General features: G+C 44.7%; 1 protein-coding gene across 1 annotated transcript; it reads right to left on the bottom strand.

The window, feature by feature from the left end:
* Nucleotides 1-7,438: 7,438 nt before the first annotated feature.
* LOC125555692 (ecgonone synthase) lies at nucleotides 7,439-9,854 on the bottom strand. Its single transcript, XM_048718560.2, has 2 exons — nucleotides 8,748-9,854; nucleotides 7,439-8,139 (listed from the first exon to the last, which is right to left on the bottom strand). The coding sequence occupies exons 1-2, from the start codon at nucleotides 9,684-9,686 to the stop codon at nucleotides 7,504-7,506; spliced, it is 1,575 nt and encodes a 524-aa protein (XP_048574517.1). The 5' UTR covers nucleotides 9,687-9,854; the 3' UTR covers nucleotides 7,439-7,503.
* Between the last annotated feature and the right edge of the window lie 833 nt (nucleotides 9,855-10,687).

The following is a 10,687-nucleotide window of genomic DNA, read 5'->3' as shown; positions in this document are numbered from 1 at the left end:
ATTTTATCCGTGAATGTATGTGAATTATGGCATGCCAACCTATTTAATGAACACATTATATAGTTATGTCATGTCATCCTGTTTACATAGTCTCATATTTTGAACTATGTCTTTCCATCTTTTTTAGTTAGCCATCATAATGTGAAATTGTGTCATGCTATCCTGTTTAGTTATCCATCATATATGTGAAATTGTGTCATGCTATCCTGTTTGGTTAGACAACATAAATATGAATTATTTCATGCCCTCTTTTATTCCCCACTATCCATTGCACCTGTCTATCATACAATGTCTATACTTTCAATTACTTTTATTGTTTATCAGCCATTTGAATTGGAGAGCGTGATGGCAGTATCTAAGGGAGTAACAACATGGTCTTCAGAAAAGATAGTGCTACCAGTTGATGCAGATAGAACCACGGTTGTACTTGCCCAAGGACCAGATCCACCACACATAACCCAGACTCTCGCAGATTGTACCCCTACCCAGTTGGACAGAGAACTAGCTACACCCCTTCTAACCCCAACCCCGGCAGATAGTAACCCAGTTCCAGTTGACACAGCACCATCTCCACCACAGAGCACCCAAACACGAGCAGTTAGTAAGGGAACTGCAGTGCCCAAAGCACGAGGACCACCACTCCGAATCCCAACTCAACGCTTAAAGGATAAGAAGATTTGTTCTCAGGTCAGGTTCTGTAGCTATGGTTCATACTCCTTTGCTCTTGCATGACTGTATTTACTCATACCAACTATTTTCAAATTTGAAGGATGGAATTGAAACTCCAATGGCGCAACAGGTATGTTTTAAACCTGTTTCTTTAACTGGTTTGCTGTTGTAATCTGCTCTATGTTGATTTCAGTTTCAATTGAATAAACAGTTATGTTCTCATGTCATGCACATTACAAGTGTTGTTATTGCTCTATAGTTACCCACACTTATATTCTGTCTATTCTGCTTTGTCTTGAACAAATATTATTTGAACTGTGTCTCTATCTTGATTTGGCAACAAAAACTAGAATGGTATAGACCATAAAGTGACCATGGTACATAGATATATGTTTGTTTCATGTTGTTATCCTGTCCACTTTACTACTGAACTCATTTACCAAAATGAGTTTCATATACAACATGGTAAACATGTGATGTGTCTGCTTGTTTCTCTTTTAGAATGCGGACAAAATATTGGAGAACAGTGTCGCGTTATCCAATGGTAAAGGAAGTAATGCAGATAAGGTTCAAGATAGTGAGACATCCCTGTTGGTCTCCAAGAAAGCTGATAAAAACTATCTTGACGACAGTGAGGGAACCCAAAAGTCCTGTCTTGATGTAGTGTTCGAGTTACTGGCCACTACTGCTGGCACAAGCTCTTCGAACTCGCTGCCTGAATCAGTTCGTCTTCTTGAGTCTCAACTTCAAGTTGAAAGACATCAATCAGATGTGCTGCGACAGGAAGCTGAAGGACTGAGGAAGTCCATGCAGAATTCAGATGCATATTTTCTGGTGCAACAGCAAGCGCTGGAGGATTTAAGCGCCAAACAAGAGAAAGTTAATAAGCTTGCTAAGCATCTTGCCAGCATTATGGGTACCCAGGATATTGTTTCTTGAGATCTTCTGAAGTGGTTTCAGTTCTGGATTTGTTTTGCTGCGGCGTTTATTTGTGCTAGTCGCCAACTTTGACAACCAGTGTATATGATATGCTGCTTTGTTCCCTATATTTGCACTGGTGGTGAACTTTGATGCCCAGTGGATGTAATATGTGTAATAGCCGTGATAGCCTAGCGTTAGTTGCTTGCTTATTTATTTCCTTGTTGTCTTGTTTATTTGTTTGCTTGTAGTCATTGCAGTTCTTTTTCCGCGGTTAGCTAGTGGCTGCAATAACCTATTTTTTTAAAACTAGGCCACAATAACCATGGGCTAATATTTACTGTAGTGACACTGGGCCTCCTACTGGCCGTAGAAACAGTGGGCCTTCTACGGGCCGTGGAAACAACGGGCCTTCTGCGGGCCGTATTATCAATGGGCCTTATACGGGCCGTATAATCGATTGGCCAAACATGGGCCAAACAGATCGCATTATGGCCGCAAACGGGCTAGAGTTGGAATCGTCTGTTCATGGGCCGACCATAATGGGGCATCGTTAATAGGCCATATTTGATGACGCTATGAAATCGGCCCAACGTATTAACGGAGCACAAACGGGCCGACTGTAACCACGGGCTGAATTTGGCCCACAAGCAGAAAATGACAGTAACGGGCCGTAAGTAAACGAATGCTGGAAATGAGCCCAAGAATAAATGGGCTCTGAGAAGGCCGAAAGATAACATGGGCTGGAAACGGCCCAACGGAATAACGGGCCATTAATGGGTATAAAGTGATACACTGTTCATTACGATCCAGTTTCACCACGGGCCGTTAATGGGTGTAAAGTGATACACTGTTCATTATGGCCTAGTTTCTCCACGGGCCGTTAGTAGGCCAAGAGTTACATAGGGCCTCATATGGGCCGAAAGACGTCATGGGCCATACATGGGCCAGAAGTGAAAATGGGATGGAATCATATTGGATGGCCCAGATGACGCTACTGGGCCTAATTCGGATAGGGTGTAACGGGCCTTGGGTTAGCGGGCTGTAAATGGGCTATATTCGAACATGCCGTTAACAGGCTTTCCATGGGCCGGCCCGCCAGCTTTTGACCAAGTCAAACGGGCCGGCCTTTTCACAGGAATGGGCCTCTATTGGGCCGTGCCACATGTCGACGTATCATAGGCACCTTCCGTCCAATGAGTGGTCGACATCTGTCCCAATGATGAGTCGACACGTGTTTCCTCCAGCCAATGATGATTTTACACGTGGAAAATCCCCATTGGTCGGGGCTGTTAACGGGTTATCGGATCCAAAACCTGATCCGATAACTTTACAGCGTTCCGTTACGGTGGATGCCACGTGTCGGTCACCCTTGACGAAAGCACTTCTGTGACGCACGATTTATCGTCATGGAAGTGGACACTTCCGTGATGATAATTTTGGTAATGTCATGGAACACTACTACGACAGCACAGGTATGACTATCTTGATTCTGTCATAAATTTGTCATGGATGTACATGCATGAAAAAAAAGTGACCTACTGTGACAAACACGTATTATCACGGAAGTGTATTTTTTTGTAGTGGAACCGATCTCATGTACGTGGACATGTAAGGTTGGTCTGATCCGCTTCATCCCACAATACCGCCGAATCAAAATAAGACGTTGGTGGTAAGCAGTATGACTACCACCGCCCACAACTCTTTGTGTTATACTCGTGCATATCATCTATGCATAGACCTGATTCGGATGCCACTGTAGGGGAGTGTTGCATCAAAAACAAAAAAATTCTATGCACACGCAAGATCTATCCATGGGGACGCATAGCTACGAGAGGAGGAGAGCATCTTCATACCCTTGAAGATCGCGAAGCGGAAGCATTTATCAATGCGGTTGATGTAGTCGTCCACCTTCATGATCCGTCCCGATCAAGTACCGAACGTACGGCACCTCCGCGTTCAACACACGTTCAGCTCGATGACGTCCTCGCCTTCTTGATCCAGCAAGACGGGCGAAGTAGTAGATGAGTTCCGGCAGCACGATGGCGTGGTGACGGTGGTGGTGAGGAACAATCTCTGCAGGGCTTCGCCAAGCACAATGGAAACTATGACGAAGGATAAACTAGAGGGGACGGGGTTACCGGCACACGGCTTGGTGATTCTTGATGTGTTCCGGGTGCTAGCCCTGCCCCTCTATTTATATGTTGAGACCTGGGGTCGAAACTTGGAGAAAAAGCCTCCTCAAGGAAGAGTCCTTCTCGGACTTCCAGGACCAGACGCCACAGTCCTCGGCGTCTGGCCCAGACGCTAGGATCTCCGGCGTTTGGACCCTAACCTCTGCAAAACATCCTTTTGCAGCGATCTAAGGCCCCATGTGCCTTACTCCTTGGCCTAAACATATCATCCTATATATCAATTCTTACCTCCGGACAATTCCGGAGCTCCTCGTCATGTCCGTAATCTCATCCGGGACTCCGAACAACATTCGGTCACCAAATCCATATAACTCATATAACACTATATCGTCAACAAACGTTAAGCGTGCGGACCCTACCGGTTCGAGAATGATGTAGACATGACCGATACACTTCTCTGGTCAATAACCAATAACGGAACCTGATGCTGCTACCTCTTGAGCACTGCGTTGGTTTTCCCTTGAAGAGGAAAGGGTGATGCAACAAAGTAGTGTAAGTATTTCCCTCAGTTTTTGAGAACCAAGATATCAATCCAGTAGGAGGCTACGCGCGAGTCCCTCGCACCAACACAAATAAATAAATCCTCGCAACCAACGCGATAAGGGGTTGTCAATCCCTACACGGTCACTTACGAGAGTGAGATATGATAGATAAGATAGGATAATATTTTTGGTATTTTTATGATAAAGATGCAAAGTAAAATAAAAGCAATGGAAATAACTAAGTGTTGGAAGATTAATATGATAGAAGATAGACCCGGGGGCCATAGGTTTCACTAGTGGCTTCTCTCAAGAGCATAAGTATTTTACGGTGGGTGAACAAATTACTGTTGAGCAATTGACAGAATTGAGCATAGTTATGAGAATATCTAGGTATGATCATGTATATAGGCATCACGTCTGAGACAAGTAGACCGACTCCTGCCTGCATCTACTACTATTACTCCACACATCGACCGCTATCCAGCATGCATCTAGAGTATTAAGTTCATAAGAACAGAGTAACGCTTTAAGCAAGATGACATGATGTAGAGGGATAAATTCATGCAATATGATAAAAAACCATCTTGTTATCCTCGATGGCAACAATACAATACGTGCCTTGCTGCCCCTACTATCACTGGGAAAGGACACCGCAAGATTGAACCCAAAGCTAAGCACTTCCCCCATTGCAAGAAAGATCAATATAGTAGGCCAAACCAAACTGATAATTCGAAGAGACTTGCAATGATAACCAATCACACATAAAAGAATTCAGAAGATTCAAATATTGTTCATAGATAAACTTGATCATAAACCCACAATTCATCGGTCTCAACAAACACACCGCAAAAAGAAGATTACATCGAATAGATCTCCACGAGAGAGGGGGAAAACATTGTATTGAGATCCAAAAATAGAGGGAAAGACATCTAGCTAATAACTATGGACCCGAAGGTCTGAGGTAAACTACTCACACTTCATCGGAGAGGCTATGGTGTTGATGTAGAAGCCCTCCGTGATTGCTCCCTCCGGCGGAGCTCTGGAACAGGCCCCAAGATGGGATCTCATGGATACAGAAGGTTGCGGCGGTGGAATCAAGTTTTTGGATCCGTCCCTGATCGTTTGGGGGTACGTAGGTATATATAGGAGGAAGGAGTATGTCGGTGGAGCAACATGGGGCCCACGAGGGTGGAGGGCGCGCCTGGGGGGTAGGTGCGCCCCCCTACCTCGTGGCTTCTTGGTGGCTTTCTTGACGTAGGGTCCAAGTCCTCTGGATCATGTTTGTTCCGAAAATCACGTTCCCGAAGGTTTCATTCCGTTTGGACTCCGTTTGATATTCTTTTTCCGTGAAACTCTGAAATAGGCAAAAAAAACAACAATTCTGGGTTGGGCCTCCGGTTAATAGGTTAGTCCCAAAAATAATATAAAAGTGAATAATAAAGCCCAATATTGTCCAAAACAAAAGATAATATAGCATGGAGCAATCAAAAATTATAGATGCGTTAGAGACGTATCAGATGCCCATATTGGTTCCTACTTACGAAGATCTTTATCGGTTGAACCTTATGACAACATACGTAATTCCCTTTATCTATCGGTATGTTACTTACCCGAGATTCAATCGTCGGTATCTTCATACCTAGTTCAATCTCGTTACTGGCAAGTCTCTTTACTCGTTTCGTAATACATCATCCCGTAACTAACTCCTTAGTCACTTTGCTTGCAAGCTTCTTGTGATGCTATATTACTGAGAGGGCCCAGAGATACCTCTCCGATACACAGAGTGACAAATCCCAATCCCGATTCACGCCAACTCAACAAACACCTTCGGAGATACCTGTAGAGCATATTTATGATCACCCAATTACGCCGTGACGTTTGATAGCACGCAAAGTATTCCTCCGGTATCCGGGAGTTGCATAATCTCATAGTCGAAGGAATATGTATTTGACATTAAGAAAGCAATAGCAATAAACTGAGCGATCAAATGCTAAGCTTACGGTTTGGTCTTGTCCATTACATCATTCTCCTAATGATGTGATCCCTTTGTCAAATGACAACTCATGTCTATGGTTAGGAAACTTTAACCATCTTTGCTCAAAGAGCTAGTCTAGTAGAGGCTCACTAGGGACACGATATTTTTTTATGTATCCACACATGTATTTAAGTTTCTAGTCAATACAATTCTAGCATGAATAATAAACCTTTATCATGATTTAGGAAATATAATAATAACCATTTTATTATTTCCTCTAGGGCATATTTCCATCATAAATAGTCGCTCCTTCCCAATCCTTGCTACTGGTATGTTTGAGCACCCTGCTCCAAGAGATTTGAGTGAATCCTTTGAGAGAAAACCCCATAGCCAAAACTTAGTGGTTGAGCATCACAGGGGACTAGCTTGAATTAGCTTGTGCCTATTAGTCGTGAGAGCTGTCACTCTCTAGATGGTAGTCGTCAATCTTGAGCAACCAAGAGTCTTTGTGGTTTATTGAAGACAAAATCTGTAAAGGTTTGGAGATTGCCTTGAAGAATATACCACGAGTGAAATCAACTGCAGTTCGTGGAACTTCACGTTGAGGAGAATAGGAAGGAGAGAGGTTTGCGTCTGTGTTCATTTACAAGGCACTCCATCTAGACATAGCTTTTTTAGCAGAAGAGTGAACTGGTAGGACAAATGTCTTGTCGCCATCGAGCAACATAATTTCTTTCTTAATTACCGTATTTACTTCAGTATTTACATTCTATTGAGTTGTCCTTCATTGTGTTCTTTTTCGGTGATTTGTTCTTCATATCTGATAAGCATTTCCATCTGTACCAGGTAATATGTTATCCTTCATATTTTCCCTCATTGTACTTAAAATGATATGTTTGTGTGTTCACATGTTCTTCATCTACTAGCACTTATCTTTTTTCCTAAGTTATTTCTAGTAGTAGTTTATCTTCAAGTAGAACTGCGTCTGCTTACTGCTTTTTCACAGTGCTGTGTTCAGATATTTGTGGTTTTCGAAGAAATTTAAATCTTCTATACAACCCCCCTCCAGTCCACATTCTTTGATCCTACAATTGCTTTTGAGCTTAGATATACATAATTTATGTTTGGTGGCCTTGAACAATGTTAGGTTTTCTTAGGAAATGGTCATACTAATTTAATATGCGCGTAGACAAGGTGTGGGATGTAAATGTATTTTCTTCTTTGATTGGCCTTGCAAGGGTACAATGCTGGAATGACCGAATTTCTAAATCCTCTTGAGAATTTCATTCATTTCTTCGCGGGGTTGGCACATTGCCACTAGTGGTACAACCATGGGCATGGTGAACCCTGACCCCTCGCTCATGTCCACCTCGTCTTTCCCCATCCGCTCCCACCTGAAGCACTGCACCATCACCCCAAGTGCTACCCCCATTGTCCTCCATGCTAGCCCCTCACCGGGGCACTTCCGCCGGCCCATACCGAATGGCATCATCCTGACCACCTGTTTGTCACCGTCCTCATCAATGCCAACCTCAAACCTCTCAGGAATGAACCTGTTCGGCTCATCCCACATGGTAGGATCCCGCTGCATGGAGTACACATCAACCAATACCATTGTTCCGCAGGCTATGATGTATTGCCTGCCAGCAATGACGCAGTCAGAGGAGGCTTGATGCGGGGCAAGGTGCGGGGCGATAGGGTACATCCGAAGGGTCTCGGTGATGATGCAACGAAGGTATGGGAGGCATGCGAGATCGTGCTCCTCGAGCAGCCGGGATGTGCCCACAACGGCGTCGATCTCCTCCTTCGCCTTTGCAAGAACGAGTGGATTGTTAAGTAGAAGAGCCATTGCCCACTCGATCGTGCTAGATGACGTGTCCGTCCCGGCTTGAAGCAAACTCTGCACAATTATATGTTGAAAAGGGATTTGTCAATATGACAATTTTATGAAATTATGAACGTACCGATCGAACAGACAATCAAGGCAAGTGTGAGTGACTGTGTCACAAATCACAATATGCGGGTATATGACTCTTATCGTGATGTATTAACTTCATTCTCAGAAAGTTTGTGGCTGGTTAACATTGTTATATTCGCGATTTCGAGATGAAAATTTCTTCAAAACCAGCCTAACATCAATGCATTCGAGTAAACTAGTGAAACGGTGGCTTGGCTTTGTAAAATCTTTGTTAAAAACTGAGCTACCTGGCTACGTGTATCTCACTACCAGTACATTTTATTAATGGAAATTGAATTATTGTCACTACCAAATGGCCAGTGTAGTACACATCAGACTGTGTTGTCATAAACTAATTGCGTGGCTAGTAGTGTAAACATGTGCAGCACAAAGTTGAAAGTACACTAATTGAGGCTTGAGAAAAAAATTAAGCTTGTAGTGGTAGATCACATCACCACAGCTCAGAAACACTGAGTTATTGACACTAATAATTAGCCAATGCATGCATACTGACACTTGCTGTTATTTCGTCTGTGCAAACGCTCACTCACCAGGCAAGTCGTCCGGATGACCACGTCGGCGTACGATTCCGGCGACCCCTCCTGCTGCCGGAGCAGGTCCCCAATCACCGTTCTCTGTGCCGGTGTCGACGTCGTGTCCTCGGTGACAGCATCGACGACACCGTGACGGTGGTGGAGACGTCTATATTCGTCGATGAGACCCTGGCCGAACTCGTGCCGCTCCTTGGCCAGGCCAGCGAGCCTCCTCCTCGTCCTTCCAAAGTCCAGCAGCCGTAGCAGTGGCAAGAAGTCGTGCTGGTTCGCCGCACCGGCGGCCGCGAACCCCGCCTCGGTCATCGCCTTGAACCGGAGGACCTCGTCCTCCACCATGCGCCTTCCCGCGACCATGTCCATGATCACGTTGACAACAAACTCGAACGCCGTGAACTTCACGCTGACCGCCGTGGCGCCACGGGTGGCACGCCAGAGCTTCCGCGCCATGGCGCGGGCCTCGGCGTCGCGCGCGGAGGTCGTCAGCGAAAGGCGGTGCGCGGAGAGCGCATGCACGGTAGCGATACGGCGGAGATGGCGCCAGACCGGACCGTAGCTCGCGCTGGCGATGCTGGGGCACTCATCGCCGGTGAGCAGCCGCCGCGACGCAAGCCCCGGGCGATCTGCGAGCGCGACGTCGTGGACGGTGAAGCACTCCTCCGCAATGGCCAGGGAGGAGACGAGGAGGACCGGCCTTGTGCCGAACCGGAGAAGGAGGAGACCGGCGCCGTCCCGGCCGCCGCCGTAGCCCACGGCGAGCGCGGCGAGGGAGCGGTGCAGCGGCTTCTTGAGGAGATGGAGGTGGCCGAGGACGGGAAGCGCTGGTGGGCTCGGGATGCTGCCATTGCTAGAGTTCTTGCCACGGGAGGAGAGCAAGTACAGGAGGAGGAGAAGAGAAGCTAAGAGCAAGGCATGGGAGAACGAGACCTCCATGACCATGAGTAAGGTGCACGAAGTTCAACAATGTATTGGTGTTTATGTAGACTTTTTCTGGCCACGGAAACCTAAATAGTTGGTGTTTAAGAGGGCTGCTATGCGTACACCATAGTGTTCCGTACGATTTTAAATAGAATATTCAGTACGACTTTTCATAGCAGTCCAGGCCAAAGCAAGGGATTCCCCTGGTCATGTTGCATGATACAACTTTTTATTTCTGACCATTGACTTTACAAGATGAAATCTGTGTCTGTCAAGATTAAAAATTGAAGTCACTATTAGCATGATCCGGCATTAATGGTGATACTGATACTGATTAAACGACTATAATTTTATCTCCATCATATTTTAAATAGTTATTGGTGTGGCTTGATTCCAGCATTAAAATGTAGGGCGTGCCTCTCGTTTAGATGTGAAATAACCAAGTCTCGTCTAACTACTGCATCATTTAATTTTTTACATGAAGATTCATGTGGGATTTTTCTTTTATTTTTTGTTTAATTAATTAATTAATGTAGGAGTCAGATGAGACTTTGTTAATTTTCATCTAGATGAGAATTAGCAAACCCTTAAAATGTAATATAGAGGCGTGGCGTCTCAGATCCTGAGTTCATCTCCATCTATGATGAACAGTAAATTCTAAAAACGGCACACAAAATGAGAACAATGGCACAAAAATGCTGAGATTATCTAAAGAGTGTGCAATATCTTGGCGATATGTCATGTGAGGAATTCTGTAAAAAAAATCATAGCTTCGAAAAAGATTCGTAAACTTGGGTTTTGGAGCATTAGTTTTTTTTCAGAGCTCTCCAATGTCATATGACAACAAAATTTTACAAGCGTATACAAAACTCAAGCATCTTTAATGTCAACAAACTTCTTTTTCAAGCCTTACTGTTCATTTGGGAGCAAACATTTTGGGCTATTGTTTTTTTTGGCTTTTTGGGACAGGCCAACGGCCTTATGTTAAGTATCAAATGCCCTTATAAAAACACACTTACAAA

The sequence above is a fragment of the Triticum urartu genome, chromosome 5A, assembly GCF_056163025.1.
Source record: "Triticum urartu cultivar PI428250 chromosome 5A, HENAU_Tu73, whole genome shotgun sequence".
Classification (NCBI taxonomy): Eukaryota; Viridiplantae; Streptophyta; class Magnoliopsida; order Poales; family Poaceae; genus Triticum; species Triticum urartu.
Note: the sequence above shows the minus strand (reverse complement) of the source record. Positions and strands in the feature narration are given on the sequence as shown.

Coding starts and splice junctions, on each gene's coding strand:
- LOC125555692 (XM_048718560.2), bottom strand. CDS start 9,686: ATGGTCATGGAGGTCTCGTTCTCCCATGCCTTGCTCTTAGCTTCTCTT. Junction 8,140..8,747: donor TCATCCGGACGACTTGCCTG/GTGAGTGAGCGT, acceptor ATAATTGTGCAG/AGTTTGCTTCAAGCCGGGAC.